The following is a 22,740-nucleotide window of genomic DNA, read 5'->3' as shown; positions in this document are numbered from 1 at the left end:
GGTTTTTTTATCAACACTTTGAAACAGGCATTGACTAATCTACCAATACATGTGGTATTTAAAGCTGGTGACCTCAAATAAAATGTGTTTTGAATCATATTTTTTCCCCTCACATGACTGCATCACTGATGATGATTGTGGTTCTAAAAACAAGTCAGGAATGATTCTCTAACAAGCAACGATTATGACCTTAACATTCATTCATTTGTTCATTCATTCATTCATTTGTTTGTTAATTCGTTTATTAATTCATCTTCCAAAAAACACAGAATGAAAGGCAAGGTACGCATCATATATGCAATCATCATTTTAGTTTCTGAGCACTTTTCTCTGTAAACTATTCAGGAGGTTTTTGTGTGTTTAAAAGAAATTTACAATTATGAAAAACTACTTAAATGACAAACCCGATATTCCATATTTTTTGCAAGCCACATTTCCCTGCATTTCGTATGAAACTATGTCCACATTTTTTTTTTTTTGTTTATCTTTGAAATGCATGGAAAACACTTTGTCCTGTAGTGCAGGACTCTAACCTTCCAGAGAAATGCTCAGCTCTTGGATGCAATTGTTTATTCTAGTCTCTTAATTTTATAGCTTTTATATTTCTGTTATTATCTATTGTTTGTCATCTTTTATTTTGTGACGGTTGTCCAACAGAAAATGTAAAACAATGTTAATGCGCCATACAGATATATGAATCTCTGTGCTGCTATTTTGTTCAGGCACGAATCGGTCACCTCTCCGGCGCTACGCAGGACCCTCATATCACTGTCATGGCTGCTGCTGGCTCAAAGTCTGTGTTGTTCGTCTGCTTGGGTAAGAGACGATTTGAAGCTGTACGAGCTTATTCACACTTCTACAAAGTGACAGTTAAACCAAAGCACCTGTATCCTGGTGGTGCAGCAGTTTTCTGTAATTTTGAAGAATCTATTCAAGCGTTGTTCGATTGAATTGAGAGCGCCGGCTGGTGTGTGTGTGTGTGTGTGTGTGTGTGTGTGTGTGTGTGTGTGTGTGTGTGTGTGTGTGTGTGTGTGTGTGTGTGTGTGTGTGTGTGTTCTCGTATTTCTATCCTTGTTGGGGCCAAATGTCCCCACAAGGATAGCAAAACGTGGAACGACGTGCCTTGTGGGGACCTTTTTCCGGTCCTAAGTAGGAGAAACAGTGTTTTCTTGACCATGTTGTTACTGAAAAAAGTAAAAGTGCAAAAAACATTTCTTTAGGGTTAGGCATTGTTGTGGTTTGGGTTAGGGTTAGGATAAGGGTCAGGGTTAGGGGCTAGTAAATGCATTATGTCAATGAGTGTCCTCACAAGGATAGAAATACAAACCTGTGTGTGTGTGTGTGTGTGTGTGTGTGTGTAAATGAAGCGACATCTTCGGTATTTACTGAAGTAAAAGTGACTGTGAACACACTACTGTCATGGTACTAAGTAGGTGCAAACGTCTCCACTTGTGGAATATCCCACGTGATGACAAACACGCTGTAACATTTCCTGGTTGAATGAAGGTTCAGAGTCCACTGTGGGAAATCCTCCATGAGGCAATGCAAATTTACTTCTAGAGCACCAGACACAATGCAATCTACAGTGCCTTATAAATAGGGGTGTCCCGATCCGATATTGATATCGGATATCGGTCCGATATCAGCCAAAAAACGAGTATCGGATTTTATCGGATTGCATCTAAAATCTCCGATGTAAGCGCTCTTGTTAAGCAGTCCATTTTCCGCTCCAGCACTTCTATCCATAGGTGATTCTGGTTCACATTCTCAAAACAGTAGGTGGCCTTAACGTTGATGCCGTGTGCCACAAATGCCAAAGAAGAAGAGCGCCCGGATCCAGCCAATAGAACGTCTCTGATCCAGCATGCAGAGCCCATACTCTCACAACACCACCACCTATGTGTGTGTGCGCTGCTGTAGGAGCAGGATGTCGGCCGCATGGCAGTATTTTACCGTAAAATCAGACAAAGACGTTGCAGCTGAGTGCAACACTTGTCATGCACAAGTTTCCCGTGGTGGCAGAGAACCCGGAAAGTTTAATACGACCAACCTCATCGCACATTTGAAGCATGATTTTTTTTTTTTTAAAGTGAAGACTAAGAGCAAGTCAGTGAAAGTGGAGCTGTGAACAATTAAGTTTGAGCAGTTGAACAGTTGAGAATATTGTGTTGTTTTTGTTTTCATCCTCGCCTTCAGTTGTTCCCACCATATACTGACGGTAAAAAATAACTGAAGTGGACTTGAATTGTTTGCACGTTAAAAGTATGATTTGATATTATTGGCGTTATTTAGGTTGTTTTTCAGCGTATTCTAATTTATTTATTTTTTTCAACTGTAGAGCACTGCACGTATTATGTTAAAGGTTAAAATTTTTGTAACCAAGTCGTTAATAATAAAGGGGTCAGTTTTTCTCATACCTACTGTTACTGACTATTGTTCTCTGTGTGACATCACTTGATCAAGCCTTTTCCAACATTCCACACTACAAAATAAGTAATGAAAGTGTGTATGATTCGCGCCGATATCGTATCGGACCAATATCGGTATCGGCCAAAACTCAAGGTTGCAATATCGGTATTGTATTGGAAGTGAAAAAGTTGTATTGGGACATACCTACTTATAAAGAAATAAAATGAATACATTAAGACACAGCTAAAATGTTTAGTTTTAAGATTATGATAGATATTAAAACAAACCGATTAAGAAAGGCAAAAAAGAGACTGAATACGACAAAAGCCCAGATCAGAATTCCAACCTGGGCCAGGTTGACCTGGGATTCTAATCTGGGCCGGCCTGATTCCAGATCAGGCCAGATTCCTATCTGGGCCTCAACATTTATATGAATTCAACATTTGAAGCTCTACTGAAGCTCAGATGTAACGTGCTCCACCCTCTTTATGTTGATGGCTCCAACTGTCTCACATGTTTTTACCGAGACCTGTAAGCAAACCCTTAAATTAATGGAGCCTGCTGATAGTAAATGTATGTTTCTCTGAATGTTGTTTGTTTAGAAATCTATGGGCTCAATATTGGATCATAAATATTTTGCATCTGAAAATGAATGTTTGCTTATAATTTTCTGAGTTTGTATTTACAAATGAAGTTTTGCCATTCTGTTATAAAAGTCTGCGTGAAAAATTCAACTTTGTGAATGTGAAGAAAGCAATTTGCATGGTTGTTAAAAAAGATTTGTTAAAAATGAAGTTCCTTTGCGAACATCCTGTTTCGAAATGCGAATCATTAGAACTGTGTCCAAGTGTCAGAAGTTGCAGTTGTGAATTTTTATCATGTGGCAAATTGGGACTGTCCAATCAGGGGGCAGATAACTTTCAGTTCTTAAGTTGGAGTTTCAACGTGGATGGAGACCGGAGCTCAGCTGTAACACAGGTGGGGTGGAATTTTCTGATATTGTAGGAATTAAAGTTCATATTTAATGTCACGAGTTGGTTGAATGGGGCAATTGTCTTGCTGTCTAACCGCCTCGGTTCATGTGGAAACTCTGCTCTCCCTAAGAGTCTGCAGCAGAGCAGGAGGACAGAGAGTCATCTGGATAGTCCTATTTGTCACTGTCCAATCAGATGGAGGAGTCAAGACCATGCCAAAATTCTCAAGGGCAACTTCAGAGACATTTTTTATGCTTGGCAATTCAAAACAGGATGTTTGCAAAGGAAGTCCTATTTTTTTTCTCAAATGCAAATCTTTTTTAGAACCATGAAAATCATTTTATTCACTTTTACAAACTTGAAATGTTCCTGCAGTTTTTTTTATGGGATGGTAAATCTTGTTTTACAAATACAAACTCTGAAATTATGTGCAAAATAATCATTTGCAGATTAAAAATATTTACAACCAAATATTAAAATCCTTTAATTCTACGACTCAAACCAATTAAAACGTTTCTTGTAGCCAAATCGCCAAACCAGTGAAAGTGCAATTCTTTTTTTTTTTTTCTTTCCCCCAGTGCTTTAATAAGAACAGAAGCTTGAAGTCATCATGGTGTTTCTGTGTTTAAACAGGGAACATTTGCAGGTCCCCCATCGCTGAAGCTGTCTTCAGGAAGATGGCAACAGATGCTGGAGTTGTTGATAAGGTACAGTTACCACTCATCTGTTTAATTCACACATTCTATCAATGCCTTTTGTTATTGATTTGGAAATATAAGCAGAAATGGAGAGACAGTTCTGGCATAGAATAATTTGATCGAGCAATGCTGCAATCATGTATACTGTAGTATATAAGCTAAACCTTAGACTTTGTCGACTCATTCCTCTGACCTCCCTCAGTCATGAACATCATACGAGGAGAAAACAGCTAATAAGAGGGGAAAAAGCGAAAGCTGAAGTGCACCAGCTTCAGTGTTGCATGTAAAGGTCCTGAAAATCTGGAATGAGCTTCATAAATCCATCCAAGAATCCAGAAATCTACATGTATTTAAAAAGAAACTAAAAACAGAACTACTTCAGAAATATGTGTGATCCAAACCCCCGGTGGCTGATGAACATTATTACACTGTCTAAAGCCCTATAATATTATATTGTTTATTGCGATGCTGTTTTTATTATTGCATATTTAAGGAATATGTATGCACTAAAAAGCAATACAGAAAAGAATAGACATTAATTGTAACTTGTCTGATGTATGAGTTTGTATGCAAGGTTTGTTAGTATTTTTTTTAATCTAATGGATGTTGGGCTCAGTTTGTGTTATACTTAAATGTGAAGGGGTGGACTTGATAAGTTCTTCGTACTTCTACCTGCTCCTTTTTGAGCACAGTTTAAATATTATTTGATACGTGGATAACTGCTGTTATTGTTGCTGCTCAAATAAAGAGATTGATTGATAGGGTTTTTTTTTTCTCCATGTTAAAATGAAAGACTAAGTTCTTGGTGGCAGATTATCTGTAAACAACGTTTTGAATGATGCATGATATCAGACAGCGGCTCAAACAAATCTGTACTTTTTACCTGTTCTGCTTATATTACATGTTTCTTGACTTGTTGGTTGCGTTCTTGCTTTGTTTTGTGGTTGTTTGATTTTTTTGAGGATGTAATTAGTTGACACACAAAAAAAACCCCCCCACAGGATGCAGACTGACTGGACAGGGGGTAGGATTTAATTAGACTACATTATTTTCTAAATACCTTATATCTTAGTCTTTTCGAGTATGCAAAAATTGCATTTTCATTGTATAAATTAAATTATTGTTTTGTTTGTTTATTATGTTCACAACATATTAAATGATCGAACGAATGAACTTCGTCTGCTAAATGATAAATATATTGCTGTAAAATATGACTTCTGTAGAAAAATACCTAAGTGAAATTGCTCTTAATTTAATTTAAGATAAATATTTGTTTTTATTTGACCGGTGAATTAATTCTACAGGCTTTTCAGAGTGTTTCGTTATTCAGAAGTCTGAGCCACCTGCAGCAGGCTGTATGAGAGAGCATAAATGGTGTTTGCTGTGTTGTTGTTGTCCCCCGTGCTCCGCTCTGCCTAGTGGAGGATAGACAGTGCCGCCACCTCCACCTATGAGATAGGAAGCTCTCCAGACCACCGCGGTCAAGCCTGCATGAAGAAGCATGATGTGCCCATGTCGCACATTGCCAGGCAGGTACGACCACCCACACACCTCTCCTAGCTGTGGCTAGCGCCCCCTTTCTGTTCTCTATTGTTACAGTGGATCATAGACAGTGGCGCCACGTCCGACTGGAATATAGGCAGCGCGCCGGACGCCCGTGGTCTGGCTTGCCTCAGCACTCATGGCATAGAGACGAGCCATAGGGCCCGACAGGTACAGCCAGACGCCCAGTGGCTCCTCTTGTCTCGCTGACGCTTGAGTGAGCTTTAATGATGTGATATGAATAGTACTGTTAAGTTTATTTTCTACAACTTTCAATCCAGTATCCACAATCATTTAAATGTCTGATCTCCCTTCTAATATGCATTGATCACGGCACACAATCATGATTTTGTGTTGGTTTCGTTTCTGTCTCTTCACCTATCATAATTTTTGGGCTCTTCATGCTGGAAATATAAAATACACACTCTGCCTCATTTCATGCCGATCACCTGTTCCTTAAAGTTCAGATCAGACAGGAAAGATCATGTTTTAAGTGATATTGGTTGTAGCGATGTTGTCACATCAAACAATGTCAGCCTTTTAGAAAATAGTACAAAAAATAAAAATAAAAAAACAGATGAGTGTTTATTTTGTTTGGAAAAATGCCTTTAATATAATAGCTGAGCGTTGCACCTCTGAACCCTGGATTTCCACATGAATGTGACGACATGTGGAACCACAGCAGCAGAAAGCCACACGAGTCGCTCTCTCCATTCAACTCGCAAATTCAACCGCACAACGTTCACAACAAATGTTTTCCGATCTGGTGAATCTTTATTTCTGCACATAGCGTCGGTAATAAATAACATGACAGTGTGGTGTCATCCTACCTTGAATCGGTAATTTAACCTTGAGGCGGTGGTTTGTGGGTGTGCACAGTATTTTCTTGGCGTTGTCGGTGTGAAATAGAGGTTTGGAGCACTCTGATGAATCTGCGCCATGAATAATTTGGAATCATAAGTTTTTCAGGAAGCGAAAGTGTAGCCTGTGATGCAGCTTGGGTGTATTTAACATTTTTTTGAACTGCATACCACATCAGGATCAAGCATTAGGATTTTCCCCAGGTTTTATAAATTGACACATTCATCTTAAATGTGTTTCTTGCTGTGCAGAATGACAGCAGCCATAGTTTATATGAAGTACTGGATGAAGGCAGTGTAGCAATCATATCACACATGTTTGAAATCCTCCGATACGCGTTAAATTACACCAAGATGTTTGTCCATGTAAGGCTTTCAGTCCTTACGCTCGTCTGGCTTATCCTCAGAGCAACTCCCTTCTCCCCAGTGCCCTTAAAACACTTATTCCCTGAGAGAAGTCCGGGCTTTCACCCCGTGCTCGAGATCTAACATCTCCTTGATTTTTTTTTTTTTTCCCCCTCTCATTGCGAACCTGTTCCGTTGGACTCTCCATCTAATCTCCTCAAAGCAGCGATGGGAAGGCACAACCCTTGGCTTAAACCCAGCCAAATCCACACAATGAGCTCTGACAAGCTTTTATATTTCCCTTCTTTTGTCTGTCACCCTTTTTGTTTCTGTCCCTGGATTATTTTGCTTCTGCACTCTGCTGAACTTTTATGGTAGCCTGCGTCTTAGCGGATGGGCCAAGTGGGAGAATGTGTGAAGATGTCTGTATTCCCAAATAAACAACTTTGAGCAATAAAACACTCACACACCTAAATGAGCAATCGCTGGGAACGCTTTGTGTGTTTGTGTTTTATCAAAATTTGCCAGACACTTGATTTAAGAGAGCTGGAATTTTGATTTTAGGTTTGTTAATGTGCTATCATTAAATCAACATCAGAGGAATGAACTTCACTTTCAGCCAAAGTACGGCCCTGTGGCTACAATCATCTCCTCTTTGTAGTTCTGATGCTGGACAGCTCTGCAAGCTACAATCTCAGTGTTTCACTAATATTTTAGTATTTGTTTTTTCAATTTTTATTGCACAAAATAACATTTTATTGAAATGTGATATATAACAAGAGTATATAGTAGATTAATATAAATAAAACAAAATACAGGAACAAATTTTAACAATCATAAAATGCTTCAAATGTTTCTATGCGGTCTCTACATGGCCATTTGGGAAGACTAGATTTCCAATATCTTTCCCTGAACAAGATCTCACGTTTTCACCCATTTGACAATGGTTGTTTTCAACCACAGAAGACAGAGAACACATGTTAATCATCAGCAGTGGTTCTTTCTGGGGTTTTTTTCTTTTTCTTTTGTTGTTGTGATTGGGAATCAGTACGCACGATATCCGATATATATCAGCCGTCTCCTAAAAGGACTCTGACAGCAGAATGTTATTAACGCCCCTGTGTTTGTCTGACTGTAATCTAGCAAAGGCTCCGTCTGGGTCAGCTTTACTAAACAAACCCAACAGGGCTTCTTATTGAGTTTTATCTTCCAGGTTTCATCCGCACTTGAACTTTGCTGTACTCATCTCCCCGCTCATTCCTCCGCTGCAGTGAAAACCTCCCAGCTTACTCGCAGTCAAGATTTTTTCAGAAATCATGCCAAGACTTCTATCAGCCGCGCGAGGAACCCTGGCTTCTCTCTTTATGCGGCGCATTTAGGACAACTTCACGTCCAAGTAGGCAGTAGTAGCAATCGCAGCTGACACCACAAGCAACTTCGCTGTTTATCACCGCGTAAAAGAAAAGTGGCGTGACGACGGGAGTAAATAGTGATCAGACACTTAATTGCAACCATTCGACAAGAGCCAGTCATGGTGAACATCTGTTTGCGTCCTCTGCTCTTGTGCGGAGGACCGTAGTGGTTTGTGTGTTCTGAGTGTCTCCACATGTCAACATCTGGCCCAGTGCACCAGTTTTCATTCATGGTTGCTGTTCCAGCTCTTGGCATTCCATAAAATTGACATCGAAACCTGTCAGAGCTATCCGGCACTGCCCGTTTGATTCATCGCCGCCTGTTCCGTTAAATCATCACTGGACACAATGAATTTTCTGCACCCCACCTACTACATGCCAGCAGATGTGCGTCTCTAATGCTTTACGCCGCTGGCCTTCACTGTAAGGTTGACTCACATTAAAGGTTTTCATGCTCGACTCAACAATAAGCGCAGGGCAGCATATCGGCGTCGTTGTCCGTTAGGTTTCTTTCCTAACAAGACAGCGCAGCCAAGCTGCTTTGCTCGCCGTGGAAGGAGATACTGACTGATTAATATTGTCACTTTAACTGCTGTGTGGCTGTCTGGTCTTTTTGACAATTTTATCATTAAAGCTATGTGACTTTCTTCACAAGAGCAAAATGACCGTTGATGATCATTGAGCAGACTCTTGGCTTTAACGTCGCCCAAAACTTTTCATCGGAAGGAGGAACTAAGAGACGGCGCTGTGAAAATGCCCTTCCGTCAGATTATCTTGAAGCTGTGATGATGTCTGCAGTCTTAAATAAACATGATCTCACCTTTTCGCCGCTGTCCAAATAACCGATGGAGCTTCAGATGAGACGATGCGTTAAATCAGTCGTCGGATTGACCCACTCGGCGCTGAAAGTCCAGCTAATGTGCTGCAGAAATACTGCAACAATATAAAAACTATGTGCACATCCAGGTCACCCAAGGTGAAATATATTATTTCATTAGTTTGTGAAGGAATTCCACTTTGCTTAAGTAATCAGATAATTTGTCTTTATTAATGTAACGAGAAACTTTAACGGTGGCCCGTTTGAATTGAGCTTTCTTTGTCCGTGGTGTCCACGAATAACCTTTTGAATCTCTATGCGGAGAGTCACGATAGAATATATACATTTTGTAGGCTGATGATTTGATTGACTGTGATGCCTCCCCTCCTATGTGGTTTCGGGATTTTAATGTAAAACATGTGAATGTATCTTTACTTCCGCAGATTCAATCTTCTGCGGAGGACCACGGGGAGCTCTGGTGGCCTCACTGCGTGTCCACGGAGCCAAAAGTAATATTTATTTTGTTCTGTGTTTCCACCCCACTTCCAGGTGACTAAGGACGATTTCATGAGCTTCCAGTACATTCTGTGCATGGACGAGAACAATCTGAGGTACGGCGGTCGCAGCCAACATCAGCACTGTTTATTTTTTTTAATCCCCAGTCTATTGATTGCTCATTGGAAAGAAAGACACTGGAAACCGTGGTGTGATGCGTTTAACATCCCCGTTTCAGCAATCAACGGCATGAAGTCGCGAAGCCTTGAAAAGACTCGGAGTCCGCTCTCCTGCTGACTGTCTTGACATAAAAATGGTAGCAGTGAGCTATGACTAACGTGTAGGTGAATGCCTCCCTTTAATGAGCAATATCCATTCTTAAGCTTCTTCCAAAGGTCAGGGGGAGGGATATTTTTTGCTACTTTGAACGTTTAGGGATCATTTTGAGATCACATGCCTATGGCAGATCTGATCTGTAAGCAGCTTACTGAGTTCTTTGAATGCCTCGTCTTTGCTCTCGGAGCACTTTTTCCTCTTTTCTCTCCCACATAAATTTTTTTTTTTTCCTTGCCTTGTCTCTAAATGTTAATCTGGCTAAGAGAGTTCATAAATTGTCTGACCTCCTGTTTGGCTGCTTTACTTTGACCTTCACGAGTTTTAGTCCTGCTTTCTTTCCTTTTTTCGGTGTAAATTGTTTTAAATATGATGGTGTAAAGTTTGGGGGGGGGTTCTGTATTTTGAGGTTAAATGCTTCAGCTTGTAGTTAATGTAGAATGACAGCTCCGCACAAAAGGACAAGATAGCTGGCTCACCTCGAAAGAATAGCACAACACATCCCGGAGCTCGCCCTCAGCTCAGCCTGTTGACGGTTTTCAGGTCAGATGGTGAAACCGATTGATTCCTCTTCTGCTACATGTCTTTTTTCTCTTCTTCCCAGTGAATTGAATCGAAAGGCGAAGACGGTGAAGAACCCCGCAGCGAAGATTGAGCTCCTTGGTTCATACGACCCTCAGAAGCAGCGGATCATCAAAGATCCATATTACGTAAGAATTCAAGTTAATCGATTAAAATGGTGGGTTTTTTTTTGAGAACTTATCAGAAGCATGTAAGATGACTGAATGAACCACCACTTTCTAAAATGATTCACCCCCGCAGCAAAACATCAGCAGAAATGTTCTATACAGCCTTTTCACATGAGCGCACGCCACAGTAAATAACTTTTACTCAACTATGATTTAATTAGCCGGCCTGAGAAATACCTTCTGGTTTGAGATTAATTTAGCCGTTCACGCTCCAGAGCTCACTCATCCTTTTGTTCTTTACGTGCTCGCTCTCTCTCTCGACACATGAAAGTCCCGCCAGATGATTTGGACAAGAGCTGCGTTTTATCTTCCCAGGGGGAAACGAGAGAGAGAAACTTAAGAGACGAGGGGAGTTGTAAAAACAGCTGGGAAGCGGCGTTACGACGGCGTTTACAACATTTCTTTTTAATTGATTTAAATAAACAGCGAACCTTATCCTGATAATTGGTTTCATGTGTGGCGGGCAGAGCTCTGTTGAACTTAAGTTTTCATCTCCGATCGGCGTTCTCGTGTCCTTGGAAGTCGCATCCCTCCCATAAAAGCAGCCATCCTGTCACGAGGTGGCTGCAAGAGGAGCTCGCCGTTTCTGTTAGATTCTCCTTGACAAACACATGAAGTCTGCTTGTAGTTGATGAACCTGCACGGAATGAGGAAGAACCTGAGTGTTTTAAGGCTTTAGAGTAAAATTTGCACGCTCTCCCCGTGCGTCTGCTGGTTTTTGCGGAAACTTCAGTTTCTTGCCACACGACTAAACCGGCAAACGTGGCGACAGTGGGAGTGTTTCACTGGTGGAGGACGTTTTGAAGCCAGCCGTCCTGCGGTCAGCCGTGCACTCTGTGCAACGCTGTGACAGCTTGAACTACTGTGTGTTCACTGAGCTGGATATCTCCATCCATCCACTGCTCCCTGCTGCAGCGGCCGTCACGGCGGAGGACACGGTTGACGTTTCCTCTGACTGCTTCACCAACAGGATGCCAGTCGAAGGAACACATGCAACACGTTGCTACTGGCGTAAATAAGCCACGGCATTCATAAAGAGTGGGAAATAATCAGCACATTTCTTTTTGGCTCCGTGTGAAATCCAACTCACGACTGCCATGAAAGTCGGGATGAACTTCATACCAGGGATGCTGAAGTCGATGAAAGATTGTTCTAACAGACAATTTTAATAAAATCAAGGACAACTCTGGCTTTTTTTTCCTCAGAACTGCATTATTTATTCAGATTTGTAGTTCATTGAGGTAAAAACGTTCATGAAAACAGATTTTTCTGCTGTAGCACTCACAGCATATGCTTTTTATTAGACTTTTTTTTAGTATGTTTACCAGGATTGTCTCGCGTTTACTGCCTGTATTAATGTTGCTACACGACCTTAGCAGCCCAGTTTTTCTTTCTTCATTGAAAATATCTGAATGAACTGCAGTACATTTGCTTTTTTTTTCCCCAGACTTTCTGGGGTTTTCTCTCTGATTTTACTCTCTGTTGTCTCTAATACATTTTCATCAAGTAATTGGATCACTGTGAAATCTGCTATTGATGATTTTCAGTGGGTGAATTGGAGAAATGTCAGTCTGACCGGATCTTTTGTAGATCCATTAAACCATTGATAAGCAATGATTGTAGGCATGAATTCAGATGGACTTCAGCTGCTATATTAAAGTGTGGCATTGTGTGAATAATCATTTCTAATACGATTTTTCAGTTGCCTACTATGAATTCTTGGCTGATAGTGTCCTTCTTGTTTTGTTGCCATTTAACTCTTAACAGAGGCAATGAGGTGTTTTTTAAATGCTTTTGATCCTTCAGAGATATTCAAGGACATTTTTCAGCGTCATCTATTTTAAAATACTTTGAAAATACCTTCATTCATGCATATTGATAAAGCTGAATGGCGCTTTTTAAAAAAGATGCTGCTTCAGGTTGGTGCTTCAGTCTTCAAACAGGCACGGAATTCTACCTTTCAGCCTAATTTAAAGCAGTAAACCAAACTGCGACACACAAATGTTCTACTTTCCAAAAACCTTATAGCATGAGATTTGCACATTGGTGATTGTGTGTGTCGCTAAAAGCCTAATTGTGCGGAAGACGTGCTCTCCAAGCTGCCTGCAGCTAAGTTTGTCCAACACAGAAATCATTGTTGTCTGGAAGTCAGATTAGCTTAAATTAATCAATTATTTAAGTCTTCAGAATAATAATAATGCTGTTTCTATTAATCGATACTCCAGATTATTCTGTTGTTCTAAAAAAGCAGGATTGGTGCGTCATTCTGCAGCCTCACTGCTGGTGTTCCTCCTGCTCCAACGGGAGTCTGTTTAATAGTGACAGTTGTTTCTTTGTGTCCTTGTGGATCAGTTTGTGGGAAAGAATTAAAAAAAAAAAAAAAAAATTCTATAAAAATGATGACAAAATACAACCAATCTTTTAAAGTGTTCCTCATAAAAATGCCATAATAACTCCAGCCAACAGAAGTGATTCTGTTTTAAAACGCGTCTTGCTTCTCACGACTGTGAAACCCTCCAGCACAAGAAGCTGCTTCCAAATCTGAATCGGCAGGCGTCGGGCTGCTCAGTTCCTTTTTTTCCAATTAAATTGGCTGATACATCTCAGTCTTTTTATTTGTTGTTTTTTTTTTTTGTCTTGCAGGGATGCGATGAAGACTTTGAGAAGGTGTACGAACAGTGCGTACGATGCTGCAAAGCTTTTCTGGAGGCAAACCCTTAACTCTGTTCAGTCCATGAAACGTGTTTTCCTCAGTCTGCCGCCGAGAAACAACAGAAGCACTTCTCAGATTAATACCGTTAGTCCACTCTAGGACTTCCACAACACGTCTCGACAGTGTTTTGAGTCGTATTCAAACCTCACAATGTGTACGTTTAAAGCAGCAACACTTGTAGATTACGTTTGGGTGATCAAATAAAACAAATAAAAGGGAGTTGTGTTTGAGAGTTTTTGTTCCAAGCAAATGTATTTCGACTTTTACGTAGAAGAGGAATGCATTAATATGAATAATATTAACTACATAAATATCACACGGTGGCTAGAACAGATGAAACGTGTAGGAAAAAGAACATTTGGCATACTGATCGCAATAATCTGACCTACTTGCAGAGATACTGGTAAAACTTCATCTTTTGTCATTTAAAACTGTCGCCTTTGGACAGAACTAGACCAGTACCATCGCCCCCAAATGACCGTATTGCAGTACTCCATAAAGCTAACCAACTCTAGCTGCATATTTAACATGCACATGACGGGAATATCAGTTTTCTTATCTAACTACTCTAAATGTCAAACTGTTTACGCTTCCTCCAGGCAGCGCCGTTATTTAACCCCTGACAAATTGAGTTCACAAACAAGTAGCTGCTCCCGAAATACGCTTCCACCGACATTCCCGACAGCCGCGGGACAGTGATGGGGAACTGAATTTCTCCCGGTGCCTTCCTCAGTTGTAACAAATGGCGCCGAAACGGTGATATCATGCACTGAATAGGAGTTCTGTCACGGCGAGGGGGTTTCTTTTTTTAATATCTTATTTTTGGAGAAACAAAAGCGGGTTTATTAGCACTGCGGCTCCATGATGCCAGGGTCAGCTCAGGACTCGTCGCTGCATGCCATCCCTCCATTCCTCCCCTCTTTGGGTCACTTTTTGCTGCCACCAGCGTAGAAAAGGCAGGGAAAAAAAATGCGACACGTGGTCGGGACGAGAGTCATATGCACAACCTCAGCCCTCGTCGTCCAACATTTTTAGTTTCAGTTTCTTCATGCTAACAGCAGGTCTGACTGGAAGCCCCGATATAATCTATGATCTGTATTTGTTTGATTCATATAATTTCATGGTTTTTACAGTGCTTCAGTTGTATGCCATTGGCCCATGTGCTCTTGGCCTTCATGATTTTAAATTCTGCAGTTGGAGTTACATTTTTCTTTGGCTCATACCTTTGGAAAAAATGTTTTTCTTAATTTTTGTGGCTTGAATTAGTACTACATTTAAATCACATGCTGGACTGGTTTTTATGGTTTTTTTAATGCAATTTTGACACGCTGGCTGACTATCACAAACTAAATCACTGAAAATAAATACGAACTCCTCTTTGATACATTAGTTTCATGTTTCTGTTGTCGTGCTGTGGACTTTCTGACATTGCTGCGTCTTGTTGGCGCTCCGGAGGAGAGAACAGAGCAATCGTTGAGCTCTAAAAGGTTCATTTTAAGGTCCTCCAAGCACTATGAATGTTGTCTTGTTAGTGGTTAGGATTCAACCCAAACAAATTACGGACAATTAATGTCTTAGGAAAACATTCGCTCGGCTACAGTCGTGTCCATTCAGGATTCATGTTTCATGCACACAAGTTGGAAGCGATTTATCTGATGTATATATTTATAGAGATGCCTAATCCAAGAATCACAATATATAATATTTATTCTTGTGTGTCGCCAGACGGACTTTTACTTGCCAAGTTTTTCAGATCCACCCCAGGAATATCTGTTTTATTCAGTCTTCTACTGAACGTACCACAGTGACATTGAGGACATATTTCTCTTCATCAACCTGTTGCAGGAAGTTCATTCTGTGATCTTCACAGATGAAATGACATCTATTTTTTTTTTTATCTGTAGAGATGTCAACACTCAACAACAGCAGAGATGAATGGAAGGAATCTTTAGTTTTCTAAAATGTGTGGATGAGGTCTTCAACAGAAGGGGCTTAGTTCTCAGCATAAATGGCATAATTGAACATGAAATAAGATGTTCAGCATCAGTGATTACATAAATGTGATTTTTAGAAGAACGTCCCTTTTGAAACAACCGGACTAAAAGAGCTGTGCTCGCTTGTCTGAGTTTACGTTTCAAAATAACAGCCGGCCTCAAGCTGCAGAGAGAATTTCATTGGATCTGTTGCCCCGGGACACAGATCAGTCACGTGGTCACCGAGGGTGCATTCCTCAATTCAAGATAAAAATACCCGGAGAAATACTTGCACAAGACCACAAACACGAGTCATGTTTATACCAACCTCATAATTTATTTAAATATATCTCATTTTTAAATATATATATATGTATATATATTTACTTAACACCCATTTGTTAAATGCCTGTTGCGTTAATTTATGCGTACCCTTTCGATGCTTCGTTTTTTTGGTTTTTTTTAACAGTATGTACATGTTACTCTTGGTTTAAATGGGGATGTCCTACATTATGTACAGGGGAACTCTGTGAAAACTCAAATACATAAATAAAGTCTGCATCGCTGCTCACCAAGATCCACAGGAGGGCTGTGGCTTTACGGCTCCCCCTTGTCTTCGCATCATGTTTCACAAATATACAGAGAAATGCTCGTGCAATTAATAATTTAATCACAGTTTCTATTCTCCATGTAAGAATAAGTGGGTGAAACTCTGCAGTGACTGCTGGCGGGGGGGTCTTTGTGGGGTTTTTTGGCAGCGGCGGGGGGTGGGTGGGGGGGCCGAGGCATGATAGTGCAGTCGAAGGGACGGGCTTGGTCTGAAATAGTCATACAAAGCAAGCCAATCGCAGAAGGCAAGTCATTCTGAAGACAGTATATTTGGATTTTGCTCTTTTCATACAGAAAATGAGCAAAATAAAAATATGAAATCCCTTTTTTTTCTTTTCTTTTTTTTTGTTTTGGCAACATCTTTTTGGGTTCCAGCAGGATGAAAAGGCCCCAGCACTGTTTATCTCAGCCACTTCTTTCTTCTTTTTCTTCTTCTTCTCCTCCTCCATTCTTCAGTTTCGCAATCCTAATTGCCATCCATTTATGTCTTCTGTGTTGTTTGTGTTTTCGACCAGTCGCTCCCTTGTGCTGACAGCAAACCATTGAGGCCCAGCCAGAATGGTGGGCAGCAGCAGTCCACGCCTTTGCAGAAGAAACCTCAGTGAAGGACATTAATGTGCCTGATATCAGTCAGGGCCGGTCAGATTTAGGCTTCCCTCTTACTGTCCAAGGCACTTTGCTCCCCAAGTTTTTTTCCTTTTGGAGTTCAGTTGTCCAGTCGGGCCTCGACCTGCAACAAAGGGAATTAAAAGTCAGTGAGGTTTCCAGCTTAGCAGCATTGAAAAAATTCTTTCCTCTCACTGACGGAATCACAAATAATAAATCCCGAAACTTGATTTGGTGTTGGTTTCACTCGGGTCTGTATATAAACATGGAAAGATGCCACTCACATCACTGACACCTAATATCCTCAGAACAACACGATCTGACCTTAAAAACACACATTCCACCGTTTCGAAGTCCCGATCATTTTCATTCGTTCCTCAGTGACTCGTTAAAGTCGTGCTTGGAGCCTTGATGAAATGATTGTTCAAGTTCAACACTCGACTCAACCGGTCAAGTTTGATTATTGGATCAGTATTATTGATGTACTCCGTATGTTTTGACCTTTCACGCACCGTGGTCGTGTTACTATGATTTTAAATGGAAATCTAGACATGAGTTACTATAAGGCAAACAATTACTCGAATCCTCGTGGTTTTTCTTTATTTTTTTCATCAAATGGGAAATGTAGCAACTCCCTAATTTAATTTTAACTTTTAGATTTTATGGACAATGTTAGGCTATGTTTGGGCTGCCTAAATTGAGATGACTACATAGTAGATACATTAAAACTTAGATTCTCAGGGAAATCTAAAATACAGAGTGTTGGATGTTGGTTTTTTCTGTTGACATGATGCATTCTCTATATTATGTACATTTAGTTGTGCCTTACTCCTACTTGCATGCTTTGACATACTTCAGAGGCTTTCATTCCTTCCAGTTTGTCTTTTAAATTAGCATGAAAGCACATCAGCCTGTAATACTCCTTTATAGTCTGAACTACACCAACATGTAGGAAGCAGTTGTGATTCGGCCATCAAGATGCTGGTAAGTCATTATATTGGTTTATGTACCCAGCAGATCGATGTAATGCAATGTAGATTTGTTCTTTTTTTTACTTTTGATTCACAAGGCGCTGAATCTTTAACACAAAAAAGAGCCACTGCCACAGTCACTCCTTTAACGGTTGCTAACTATAAGGCCAAACAGTGATGTGCTGTCATGGTTCACATCAGCTTCATGAAGCCATGCTGAGTCAGAGTGGAACAGACGATAGTACCTCGTGGGTGCTATCCCTCTGTGCACTGTGGGCTGCCGGCTAACCGTGTGAGAAGCCGTGCGCACCTTTTGAAGTCTGAGAAAGGAAAACGAAATGAGACGATATGTTATTTTCAAAACAGCATGTTGACTTTGGACCGACAGAGTCGTTCTCTATGGAGTAACGGCGTCTTACATGCAGGTATTGTGCAGTCTCTGGTGTGGTGGTAGACTCTGTACACATTCTTCCTGCACTTTGGGCTGAAGTACAGAGGACCTGAAAAACGAAGACAGGACAGTACTCAGAAACATTTCTGTCTCTGCAGACAGCAAAAGTTCTGCTTATCTACAGCTATAACTCTTTGGTATGAAGTGCTGCTTTAATCACTTTTTATGAACTCTTCTGTAATAACACCTTACCTGTTAGGTGTTTTAGGAATTTCTCCTTCTTTCTTAAATCTCTGGGAAATACAGCTGTTTAAAGAGAAAACATAAAAAGAAACAAAAGAACAGTGTTAGGAATAACAACAGATTTCAATTCGTAGAACGTCTATATCAGAAGTACATTTCCTCGTGGAGAGCTGACCATAACGCCTGCAGCACTGACATCCAAACTCCAGGCAGACAGCCATACAAAACACCAATGAAACTGTTTGGGAATCATTCACTTAAACCAACTAAAAGAGCATTACCCAGTGGTGGGAGAGATACTGTGCGTTTTGAACAGCTGTCTCACATTTCTGTGCGCGCTTCCAGTGAATGGCAACAGCAAGCATTTACGCCTGTCTAGAAAGTTAATGTGGCTCATAATCCACGATGGGCCACATCCTGGATGTTATCCACTTCGCTGGAGGGGAGGAGAAGCCGCCACTCACCGGCAGCCTGGGTCCCCCTCTCCGCTCTCAGGCTGTGAGCGTCCCTCTGCTCCTGCTCTGCGCTCCTGGCCAGCGGAGTCAGCGGGGAATCCATCCTCGCGCCGTGGTGTCCCCGGCTGTCCTCCACGTGTTTCACGATCTCCACCAGGCGCCTGAAATCCTGCTGCGCGCCCGCGCCCGCGTCCGCCGGCGACGGGGCCGCGGAGGGCGCGCTCTCGCCGCAGTGGTCGGTCAGTGCGCACAGCAGCAGCACCAGTCCCATAATGACGCGCTTACGCAGTCCGCTCATAGCTCCCGTGGAGTGAGAAGAAGGGGGGGGGGGGGAAAGGAACGAGAGAAACTCCTTCCGTGGACACCTGCGGGAGAGATTAGAGGAGGAACGTCAAATCCAAGTGCTGATGACTGACTGTCGTTTTCAGCCATCACATTATCCAGAGTTGCTTTACACCCGCTGAGGGTGGACACCTCTCTCACCACTGTTTGAGTCCCGCTGGAGCCTCAGTAAACTAGACTTTAACTGCACACCACAGCTCGGAAAGCTCACGTCCCTATTCTACACATAATCACATTTGCAGGAATTTATGCACCCTCTCCAATAACTAGAAGTTATTGAATTATTTAATTGGATAATTTACTCCATACTGACAACAAATCAAGCAAGTTTGCCAAAAAAAAAATCCTTCGTTGATTATGTTTTCAACTCCTGATGCCTGAATTAGGCCACTGAGAATGAGCTTGTGTTGTTTTCTTTAAGCACACACACACAGTTGTAGTGTTTGGAGAGTTTACAACTTTCATCTGCTGTCTTTCTCACACTGAAATGGAAACGGTTTACAGTAAATCGCAGTGATACAAGCTCATATCTGTGAAACAAACTATGATGTTTGACTAAAACCCATTACCTTTTGTTTTAAAAAGGAAAAAGTGCAAGAAAGAAAGAAATCCGTGTTATGTCCCGTATATCCACCGGTTTAGAAAAAAAAACCGTGCGCAACTTCAGGTTGGGATCCAGAATCTGTCCAGTCCGAGATATCTCTCCGCAGGATCTGCTCTTGTATTTGAAAAATCAAAGTTTCTCAAGTCATATGAGCATCGGTGACCATCCCCGGAATCTGGTCGGACTGTTTGGGAGGGAGAGCAGCTGAAGTCCCTCTCCGCGTCCTGCGTGCGCTCTCGCCGAAGAAGCAGTTCAGCCGCCCCGGAGTGAGACTCACTTTTTATTCTGTCTCGCCGACGTGGTCACTTGTCCCTTGAGGGCTTCTCCGCAATCTCCGAGATAAGAATAAGACGCATTATTTGCACCCCCGAAGCGGAAAGTCCACTTGAGTTGACTGACCATCACTTGCGCGCTGTGCCAAGTTTTTCTGCGCCCCCCTCCTTTCCGTCACTCCATTTATCTGTGCGATGCGCTGTTACAGGAAGCGTCTCTCCAACTAATACTTCCACTGAAATTTCCAATCAGCCCAGCATCGCGCGCATCTCAGTGGAAATGCTCCCGTTTCGTTCCCGGGATTCTCATAACCTCGCGTCGATCTGTTGCGCGCTTCACATCCATCTGGCGAAATTGAAACGCGATTAGGTCTCGTTTAAGAAAGAATCCTCGGGAATTAATTGTACCAACAAGTTTCGAAAGTCATCAGTCTGTTTGTTTCTGGTCAGAGGAGTCGAGTTAACAGCGTGGCGGAGGTTTGGAGCGCGTTTCTTCCTGCTGTGGATTAGTCGAGCCCACTTCTGCTCCTTAAGTCAGAGCAAGTGGCTCCCACGCTCCCCCTCACTGACTGGGGCTTCGGGAGTTTACTATAATGCAGATGGGAAACCAAGGCGCGCTTATTGAAATGTAACACACACACACACACACATATAAACAGTTTTCACATTTCCTCAGTGGAGATTTAGAGTATTGATTTACATATCGGGGTGAAAATAAATACCGACACTATTTTGCGCTCGATTTAACGGATTTTGTCATTTGTGCAGCAGGGAACCTGTAACTTCAGCACATGGCCATCCCTGGTGAAGTAGCTTTAGCTAGTATTGTGACCGTGCGTAAAAGGCTTGGTGCTGAAAGGACAGCGCGCGCACTGTCACTCAGCTTCAAACCTGTTCTCTGAACAGTTCAGTCCTGTCTGTCTGTCTGTGGTGATGCCCTCCGGGAGGGGAGGGGGAATTCTGGGGTGGAATCATGTGATATGTGTGATAATGCTGAAATGATAACAACCAGTTATATTTGTTTGTTTGTTTTTTCTTCTGTGATTCAACAGCAAACTATCTGGTAAGCTTTGGCAGCTGATAGGTGTGGGATTCAGATAAGGAGGGGGGGGGGGGGTCATTCCCAATTTAAATCAGTTTGTGGAAGGAAATGAAGAGCATTCAAGGCATATGTGGGGCAGGGGCTGACCTCTGACCCTGAAAGATTGTTGTGAATTGCTTACCCAAAATAAAAAAACGCTGAAATGTCTACAAAACCTGACATATATGCTGGCATTTCATATGCAAATTTCAATATTAATAGCTCACATCCAGCTGCAAAACTTCAAATACCATACATATTCTAAGTGAATAAGTGAATGAATATAGTGCATGAAGTTGTCACGAAGTGACAGCCCTTTCAGGAGGGGGCGCCATTCTGCAGTCACTGCACATCTGAGGGATCCTGTGTGGACATGTGTAATGTCAAGTTCATCTGGTCTTTGATGAAAAAAACCCAAAACAAAACACTTAGATATCAACCTGGCTGGAGTTGAACAGTTCCCATTAGTTCCATTCAAGCAGACAAGTTTGCTCAGTTGACCACAAATACTTTGTGGTGTATCATGTTGCAGCAGATCCTGATGTGGACCAGCTGTCATTTTTCATACAGTAGAGTGGTGGATGAAGGTAACGGGCTTTAAAAAGGCTGTAAATTCAGATGCATCTTTGGAAAAGTAGAAATATGAAAGAAGGAAGGCAGATCTTGCATTAATAATTGCCTTCTCGTAAAAAGTCTGACAAAAACGGTGTGATTAGACTCTTTTTCTGCTGTTTCTACTGTGCTATGGTTTGACGACCACCACCATCTGTTTGAACATCTCATCTGCTTTTCATTCCTGCCAGATTACACTTTTTGGACCACATCAAGAAATGTTCACGTTTGGACCTATCTGTCAGTCTTTGAGGAGGCTTGTAACCTGGTTTGACCTATTTCACAGTCATGCAAACGCCTGACCTGTTTCCACTTCAGTAAAGTCACATGTGAAACTACGTCCGTCCAGTATGTGCAAGTCAGTGATTCAGCTTCAGGAGAATTTTTTTTTTCTGCAAGGGAAACGACACGCATGTGCTGAGGTGGTAGGTGGTCTCAACACATTGTTTTATTTTTTCATTCTCCTTTTCTTCCTGAACTCTCGGTGACACGCTCACTCTGGAAGCGCGCTTCAGCCGTTAATCAGAGGAGGATGTGGTTGTTGTCCCACAAACGTGCTCCTTTCTTCCTGATGTCTTGTCTTACTTAATCATAACTTCCTCCGAGTGTTATTCGAGGGAAGAACCTGCAGGTTGTGTGTGTGTGTGTGTGTGTTTCTGGATGCAAACAAGCTCCTGTAATGAAGGATGTTGAAAATACTTTCAATGGTGGTTAAATAAACTTACACCGGTGTTGGCTCTAACTTTCAAATTGAATCCAGCAGACAGAAACACCGTGAAAGTGCATCTCCATTTTTATATGAACAGCATGATTCTTCAAGTAACTCAGTCCTCATGATATCACACATAATTTTAGACTGTTATTGGACTGTTATTACATGAGCTGAAAGTCTAGCGATGCAGACAAGCAAATAAAGACCTGAAGTAACTATCCAACCTTCTCCTAGAACTAATTTGTTGCTGAAATTTTCCACCTATTTGAAACTATAGACATGAGATCTGTTGTCCAACATCATCACTTCCTATTTGAAATAACAAATGTCTCTAATGTCTCCATGTGTCTCTCATTCAAAGAAATCTCAATAATGGTGAAAATAGCTTCCTCATGCCTCCGAATGTTTTGAGGGCTCGTTTCCCTCATTTCATCTGCTACAGATTTGTTATCACTCCCAACAGCAGATTGCGTTTTCTTTAATTTGAAGCCGTTGAAGTTCCCTGCTGTCGGACTCTTCAGT

The 22,740-nt window shown here is 41.5% G+C and overlaps 2 protein-coding genes across 4 annotated transcripts; one reads left to right on the top strand and one right to left on the bottom strand.

The window, feature by feature from the left end:
• The first annotated feature begins 758 nt into the window (after positions 1–758).
• acp1 (acid phosphatase 1) lies at positions 759–22,726 on the top strand. 3 transcript variants are annotated; one of them, XM_030110614.1, is made up of 7 exons: positions 759–816; positions 4,017–4,090; positions 5,501–5,614; positions 9,607–9,668; positions 10,490–10,595; positions 13,278–13,377; positions 22,717–22,726. In XM_030110614.1, exons 1-6 carry the CDS (start codon positions 774–776, stop codon positions 13,353–13,355), a joined length of 477 nt encoding a protein of 158 aa, XP_029966474.1. In that variant the 5' UTR covers positions 759–773; the 3' UTR covers positions 13,356–13,377; positions 22,717–22,726. The 3 variants fall into 3 exon arrangements, with proteins under 3 accessions (XP_029966474.1, XP_029966475.1, XP_029966472.1); XM_030110615.1 differs by lacking the exons at positions 5,501–5,614; positions 22,717–22,726 and adding an exon at positions 5,681–5,794 and having other exon boundaries at positions 13,278–13,560; XM_030110612.1 differs by lacking the exon at positions 22,717–22,726 and having other exon boundaries at positions 13,278–13,560.
• Positions 16,439–19,638, bottom strand: alkal2a (ALK and LTK ligand 2a). The gene is made up of 6 exons (XM_030110611.1): positions 19,507–19,638; positions 18,605–18,960; positions 18,150–18,203; positions 17,926–18,006; positions 17,752–17,826; positions 16,439–16,659 (listed from the first exon to the last, which is right to left on the bottom strand). The coding sequence occupies exons 2-5, from the start codon at positions 18,891–18,893 to the stop codon at positions 17,762–17,764; spliced, it is 489 nt and encodes a 162-aa protein (XP_029966471.1). The 5' UTR covers positions 18,894–18,960; positions 19,507–19,638; the 3' UTR covers positions 16,439–16,659; positions 17,752–17,761.
• Positions 22,727–22,740: the final 14 nt, after the last annotated feature.

The sequence above is a fragment of the Salarias fasciatus genome, chromosome 15 (genome assembly GCF_902148845.1).
Source record: "Salarias fasciatus chromosome 15, fSalaFa1.1, whole genome shotgun sequence".
NCBI classification, from domain to species: Eukaryota; Metazoa; Chordata; class Actinopteri; order Blenniiformes; family Blenniidae; genus Salarias; species Salarias fasciatus.
This window is presented reverse-complemented; position numbering and strand designations above follow the sequence as displayed.